The following is a 7,800-nucleotide window of genomic DNA, read 5'->3' on the forward strand; positions in this document are numbered from 1 at the left end:
AAAATCCTGCGTTTGCCCCTGTATTTGAAGCTTGATACTGTACATCTGGCCCATAATGATTATCAGAGCTACTGTTCTGTTGTTTTTTTCTTAACTCAATATGAGGGCAGTATAGTGCTTGGACGCCCAAGTGGTGGTATATATGGTATATTATAGAGGTGGTGGTATACATAAATGATTGTGCAGACGTTTCAGACTTTCTGCACTGTGGATGCATTGCTGCTTTCTGTAACTTTTTAAGAATGTATACCAGAACACTAAAAAAAAAAAATCTATAAAAAGCAATGGACTGCTCTCTACGATACCATGTAAAAGAACAGAGTATAAACTGAGGAGATAATTGCTTTCTCTTCTCAGTTAACCATTTGCTAAATACCAGGAATACCTAAATAATGTTGGAAATGCCTGTTTTGCATTATTTCAGTAGAGATTTACTTGATGAATAGAACCCACGTTAAGCTAATTATCAAACTGCAAGCAATAGCATCTATATATAGACACACACACACACACATTTCATAGAGATAGAAGTGTATTTTCTGCTGACTGATAAATTCTACATCTGAATGCTGCGTGTGATTCACTGTGTAGTACTAAGGACTAATGAAAAGACAGATTGCAGAGCGCTTGTGGTTTTTATTGGGAAAACTTAGAGATTGTACTAGATATCCAAGGACAAATACTGTCCATTAAGCTGGGCACACACCTACAGATTTATCTGTCCAATCTATCTTTTGGGAACAAAAATGTGGTAATATATGGGAGCATATGACAATCAACCAGTCGCTCCCAAACACTGGAAAATAGACAAAAATTATTTGTTCAATCAAATGGACTTAACCCAGAGGTTCCCAAACGCGGTCCTCAAGGCACCCCAACAGTCCAGGTATTAATTATATCCATGCCTGGCCCCAGGTGACTTAATTAGTAACTCAGTCAGTCTGATTTAACCATCTGTGCTGAGCCATGGATATACCTAAAACCTGGACTGTTGGGGTGCCTTGAGGACCGCGTTTGGGAACCTCTGACAACCAATTTGCTTGAATAAACCATTGTCTGTTTTTTAGGGTTTGAAGCATATGAAAAATCTAACTTTTTCTCTGAGATTTTGGTTCCCACCAGATAGATTGAACAGATAAATCTGTAGGTGTGTATCAACCTTGAGATGGACCAGCAGAAGTTTAGGTATGCATTGCCTATACTGAATACAGCAGAGTACAGAATGATGCCTAACAGCTGATTTCTCCAATTATGCCATTGTCCTAATCAGGTGACCAAACCTGTCCTCAAGATCTACCAACAGTTTGTATTTTTCAGGCAACCTGTGGATCTATAGTAGGAATGAATGCAGCATGCTTAAAAATGTGACAGCTAAGGTGCCCCTACACAGTACAACTATTGTATACAATTTGGACTAGATCGCATTGCATATGTTTTGCAATGCAATGAGATGCAATCTAGTACAAAAAAATCTGTGATGTACACGGGAGCGCGCATCGCACCTGTAAAATTGTACCGTGTATGGGCACCTTCAGTAATGACTACAGCTGTGCACCAGCTAGGTGATTTGGAAAATGTGGACTGTTGGAAGATCGAGGACCGGTTTGGCCACCCCTGTCCTAAATAAACCAAGAAATAAAAAAAAACATTTCTCCCAGAACATAAGAGAATGGCCTAAATTATATGTGAATTCAAACTTATATTATAAACCCCGCCCCCCCCCTCTCCAACAGAAAATGTTGGTTGAGGAGACACATTTTAAAATGCAACAAAAGATGTGGCCTAATACATCTGAAGTCATCCTTAGTAACTCTACAAGTATTTGTATCCCGATCCACTCATGAATATAGCTAATTTAAGCCCTTTATAAATAAAGGATAATATATTAAAGCAGAGGTCAGGGGTGGTCTATCACAGAACTTTGCAGAGTGCAGTGAATATTGTTGGACTAAAGATCAGGAAAATTTAAGACAATGCAGAGCCCATAACAAGACAACATGATAATAGGGCTACATAGGAGTATAATGTTACCACCTTGTATATCTAGCTGTAGGGGGATCCATTGCTGCATCAATTATTCATATCACAAGATTATGAACTATACTCAATAACATACAGTACAAACATAACTGCAGAATGTTTCTAGGGATTTACAGTAAAATATATGTGCCATTTCCTTGTGAATAGTAGGACAATGCAAATATGTTGGTAACTAGTTATTGTATTGGCCAGTTTATCCCTGCTAACAAATACCTTCAACATGATTAGAGATATGTTGAACAAAAGCCACAGGCAAATCGGAAGATACAGATAACCGACACAAAACTAGTTTTAAAAATTTATTACAAAATATCTATGAGAAACATACAATTCAGTTTTTGATTGGACATTTCAAAAAATTGGATCTCAGGTCTTCTCAAGATCTTCATAGTGTCATTATGGAAGGCTCTTTAACCATACAAAAGGTTATGGCCTTTAACTGTAAAAAAAAATCCTTCTCAAATTAGAGGGAAATGAGGCATTGACCAAAAAGACACGAGGCTTGAGAATAAAGGTGAACTTCCAGAGTTACAGGACAAGATCCAAGGAATATATCCACAGTCAAGGCACAGCCATCGGCAAGTACACATCTAGCAACTTAGCCAAAAACCACTTACACAGTTCAAAACTATTTAAAAAAAATATATATAAAACTAAATATATCTTGATAAAATCTTCTACAAAAGCGGGTTCAATGAGTGGCAGATCCAGCTGCTTCTTCATGATACAAAAGTGACTTGTTTAGAGCACAACGTGTTCAATGTTAGTGGTGGGTTGTTAACTGGGCATCACTAGACTCCATAACACGGAATATAGCACAAATTAAAGTAATCCATGCAGACAATCAATTTTCTTTGTACTGTGGCAAAGTCTCAAAATCATCGACATTCGACAGGTCCAAGAGATTCACCAGTGCCAGCATCATAGGTCCGCCAGTGACATAAAGGGGATCCACTGATTCCTGGACCTACATTCTGCACAGTAGTTAAAGACCTCATCCAAACTGGGACACTTCCAGGCATTGTTGTGTGGATTCTGGAAAAAAAGGGAAACAGAACATGAGCAAAATCTAGAATTAAATCTAGAAAATGTATGCAGACATTATAAATGGTCATAATTTGCAGAAAATCTAAAAAAAAAAAACCACTTCAGATATATATTCTTAAAAATCCAGCATAAAAGATTATGGTTCAAGAGAAGATAGCCAATGTAATTGGCTTATAAAATGTTTATGTCATAACATCCAGGAAATGCTCATTTGCTGCAATAGTAATTGCATAAAAATATAAACAAAAATAAAAAATAGCAATACAAATATCCACCAATGACACTTACCGATACTAGGATACAATGCAAGTCCATAGGTTCGGAGCTTGGCTCACTCTGACCCTGAATAATCTCTGACAGGCGTTGTAGGCCAGAAACCCGCAAAATATTGATTTCATTGTCACAGCAGAAGGATTGGATCAGTGTGAAGTGGATGCTTAATGCCACATTGTCTGCATGCTCTGGATCTGCTGCGAGAAGACAGAGTACCACACTGTCAGGATCTCTGAGAGAAAACAAACATAATAGTTAAAAATCTAAATAGGTAATGTTAAATTGGCATTGCAAAGTCAGTTGTAAACTCTGCTCTTTTTCGCCCCATTTTAAAATATGAAATCTAAAATATACATAAAAAAACTATTTTTAATTCTTCATGTTGAGTGTCCCATATCCAAAAGCACAACATTTTAAATATTGTAGAAAATGACCTTCAGGTGGCTGTGTATAAAGTGTATATGAAACAAATGCATTCTGAGTTAAGTCTTGGCTACTATCCCCAATATAGCTTTATATGGTCTGTAAATATCCCAAAATACATGTTCGACATGGGAGACCTATTGTATTTGCTACAAATTCACTCAGTGTAAATGAATGGCCTTAGCTAGAGACATGAAAAAAAAAAAAGCTGGTTTCACTGATCAATGCTCGGATTAAGTTGGTGGGCAATAGTGTCAAATTAGAGGTACAGGGGAACCAAGGAATTTAGCCAGGTGGGAATTAATGTATACTGTATATGAATGAATGAATGCATGCATGCATGCTTCTAGAGTGGCTACTTCATTATTTTCTAGAGCTTATTCCATATTTTTAGTGCAGAGATAGCCAGTAGCTCCTCCAAGTTACAGAGGTCCTATACCTGCCCATTACACAGAGAGACATAGCAATGTACAATAAGAAAAAGGCAGGATATCACTGTGCCCGCACACCCATCACACGCAGCGTATAACCTACACAGCAATGCAAATAATAGCAACAACAATTAGAACCAAATGACACTTACTTATCCATAAGCTTGGCCGACTCATACACCCCCACAGTCAGCGAGTCCCGTCTCTGGGCTGTGACCAGGACCTGCTCCAGGGCTGAGGCGACAGGATGCATCCTGCACAGAGAGGAAGAGAAGGGGGGAGCAGCAGGTGAGTGACCCGGAGGAGAGAGCAGGTGCAGCAGGGGCAGGGACGCCGCGGGCTGGGGAGCCTATCTCACATGTCTGCTCCAGGTAGCGGGCTCCGGGATGAGCAGCGGCGGTGGTGGCAGCAGCAGCGGGGGTGCGGGCAGCGCGAATGCCGGTGTCAGATCACTTACTCTTCCTCGTGGCTGTCACAGGCGTCGTTATCCTCCAGTGTCATAGTGTAATGCGGGGATGCCGGCAGCGAGAGGAAATAACCCAGCGCAGTGATATCCAAAACAGACAGATGCCCGTATATACCGAGGCTGTCACCAGCAATGATGATCTGCCGTCAGCGCCAGCGTCCCTGCTCCTTATATGTCCTGCGTGGAGGGGGCGGGGACAGGGATTCCCCGGTTCCCGATTGGATTGGAGTAGTGTATTTCTCATAGAAGAGAGATGCTGCTGCCGCCCGCTGTGTCGGCGGAGGAGGATGATCCTGGTGCTTGTCTCTGTGCCAGCCCTTCCCAGAGAGGTAGCACGGGGTGCAGACACTTTCTGTGCACATAGTTTTAATATGAATTAAATAAATTGAGCAACACACTGGCGCTGGCAGCACGCCACACAGTGAGGGGATGTGGCATTTAAACTGTGCAGACAGTGTACTGTAGCTTATGGCACACTTGGATGCTGGGACTGATAATACACTACCCATGTGTTAAGTTATATCACAGCATTGAAGGGTGATAAGTGAGAACAATGATGTGACTCAGTTGAGCTGTGCTCTGCAGCTGCTGTATAATAGTAAAATACACCTCTGCTGCAGCTTCCACATGACTAATAGACTGGACCCTACACACTGGCACATTGTAATTGCTTGCAGTTATGTACTGTGATCTGAGCTTTGTATGTTTCTTTTTGTTGCTTTAAATTGGCATCCACCGCAGGGACAATACGGCACACAGACACTACATTACTGCTGTTTTATTCTATAACTCACTGTATGGCATCAGCCACAGCTAAATAGTTACTCAAGGAACTCAGTGTTCCTTTAGTAACTATAAATGCTAGGCCTCATTTTTCTTTTAAAGACAACACATCTATATAACCATGTTTGGATTTTTTTTCATCTGCATTACATAAAACATTATTTATTTCCAGTTATTTATACAGTGCACACATATTCTGCTGCGCTTTACAGAGAATATTTGGTACTTGTTTCCTAGCACGACCATACCGATTTCCATCGGGGTGGTCGTGTCGGAAAAATCGCGTCGGTCGCATCGCATGCGACCAAATCGCATGCGATGCGACCGACCCGATTTTTAAATTGAATCAAATGTGAATAGGGTCCCTGGGACCCGATTTTACATTAGATTCAATGTAAAATACTCCCTACACCCCCAATTTGACACCCTGAATGCCACACCACGATTGACGTGAACCCGAAGTGTGGCGAACGCAGCGAGCCCGTGAGGGGCGGCGGTGTGCGTCCTCCGACCTTTTCATTCCCCTACTATCCACGTCGGCGTGGAGTTGAGAATATAAAGTGTGGTGAGTGCAGCGAGCCACCGAGCCCAAAGCGTGGCGAGCGGACACGTATTACTTCACAGGTATACGCGTGCGCTCGCCACGCTTCGGGCTCGGTGGCTCGCCACACTTTATATTCTCAACTCCACGCCGACGTGGATAGTAGGGGAATGAAACGGTCGGAGTACGCGCACCGCCGCCGCTCGCCGCACTTCGGGTTCACGTCAATCGTGGGGTAACGACGGGGCCATATACAATGTGAAATGGGTCATATTGGCCCATTTCACATTGTTTCCTATGTGAGATGGACTTAATCAAGTCCATCTCATCTTGTGCCATTATAATGGCACAAGACCGACGCGATGCTCCCGATTTCAATGTTAAAAATTATTTTAACATTGAAGCCTATGGCAAAATCGCGGGCACCGCGTCAGTCGCGTAGGGGGCAATGTTAATGGTCACGTCGGGGGCAATGTTAATGGCCGCGACCGACGCGATGCCTGCGATTTTTCCTTTGCCAGCAAACTGGACCTGATTTCAAAGGAAATCGGGTCCATCGCGGGCATCGTGTACCTTAACTTTAAGGTACACGATGCCCGCGATTGTGGCCGTGCTAGGAAACAAGTACCGAATATTTGAACATTCACATCAGTCATTATTATAGTCTGTATCTGAATGATGGAGCCATTTTTGTGTGAATAAAGTTCAATAAATATGTGTACATGTACATAGACAATTTTTTTTTTGTAAACAGAAAACTAATCTCCAGTAATAAAAGTGGCACTATTTTTGCTTATTAAATCCTTTAAATTTGCATCTGACCAAATCTTGTTTTCTCAGAACAAGTGAATTAACTGCCTAATTATAAGTGTACCCATGCAAATCAGATTTTGATGGCAAGGTGGCACAGTGTCCCCCTCACAATGGCTGTGGGTTTTGTTTTGACCAGGGCATTTCCTGAAGAGACTTTGCACAGTTACTCCATGTATAAGGTTTCCTTAATGTACTACAAGTTTCTCCCAAACATGCTATTGGGGAATTGCCTTCTTACAACATTAATACCAGTGGGCATGATAGACTGAACACTTCATTGTGGCTGGGACTTAAATGAATCATTAAACATTCTATGAAAAGCACTGTGTAATAAATTAACACCAAATATCCGTTTATGCTAATAAATCTTGGAAATTATAATCAATTCAAAGAACATTTTAGGAGCCACAGACCACTTCAAGTGGCATGTTCATTATTAGGAATTGTTCCTGATAATTATAGTTTCTTATCGCCACTTATCAAGGCAGTAAGAAACTAAGTGGCTGTATGCTCGACAATACCACTCGTCTAGACACTGCCACCATAGTAAGCACTATGATAACCTGCCCCCTTGCTAGGTACGAACTCTCTGTCAGAGTATGGCCTCTGACAGAAAAGCCACCTTGTATACATATCAACATTTATTAACGCCGTGTGCATGAAATAAATCACAAAGGACAGCTGTTGTGGTAAGTGCTTTCAATGATAGGACTTTCAGGTTTAGAACCTGGAGTCATATCAGTACGTTTCTAATGGCGCATACGCCACAGGTGGTGTTGGGAGGGACCAATTGGATCCCTCACAGAGGGGCAGTGCAGCAGAAGCCAAAATGCTTCTATTAAGCAATTCCTTCTAAAGGTAGCATTTTCCACTCCATCAAAAATAGGGTACCCATCGCATATCAGGGCTAGGTGCATATGTGGTATGTAGCTAACCCTTCAAAAACATCTTGCCATTGATATCTTTGGGAAAATGGAGCCACA

At 41.5% G+C, this 7,800-nt stretch overlaps 1 protein-coding gene across 1 annotated transcript; it reads right to left on the reverse strand.

Annotated features, from left to right (window-relative positions):
* Positions 1-2,326: 2,326 nt before the first annotated feature.
* On the reverse strand, positions 2,327-4,832 carry GADD45B (growth arrest and DNA damage inducible beta). The gene is made up of 4 exons (XM_083158304.1): positions 4,672-4,832; positions 4,367-4,468; positions 3,376-3,592; positions 2,327-3,075 (listed from the first exon to the last, which is right to left on the reverse strand). Exons 1-4 carry the CDS (start codon positions 4,713-4,715, stop codon positions 2,962-2,964), a joined length of 477 nt encoding a protein of 158 aa, XP_083014430.1. The 5' UTR covers positions 4,716-4,832; the 3' UTR covers positions 2,327-2,961.
* Positions 4,833-7,800: the final 2,968 nt, after the last annotated feature.

The sequence above is a fragment of the Crinia signifera genome, chromosome 1 (genome assembly GCF_055691185.1).
Source record: "Crinia signifera chromosome 1, ASM5569118v1, whole genome shotgun sequence".
In the NCBI taxonomy this organism is placed as follows: Eukaryota; Metazoa; Chordata; class Amphibia; order Anura; family Myobatrachidae; genus Crinia; species Crinia signifera.

What these genes read in the sequence shown, in the direction of transcription:
- GADD45B (XM_083158304.1), bottom strand. Translation starts at nt 4,715, where the DNA reads ATGACACTGGAGGATAACGACGCCTGTGACAGCCACGAGGAAGA. An exon ending in TCGGCCAAGCTTATGGATAA is followed by an intron (nt 3,593 to 4,366) that starts GTAAGTGTCATT and finishes GTTTTCTCTCAG; the next exon opens with AGATCCTGACAGTGTGGTAC. An exon ending in TGCATTGTATCCTAGTATCG is followed by an intron (nt 3,076 to 3,375) that starts GTAAGTGTCATT and finishes CTTTTTTTCCAG; the next exon opens with AATCCACACAACAATGCCTG.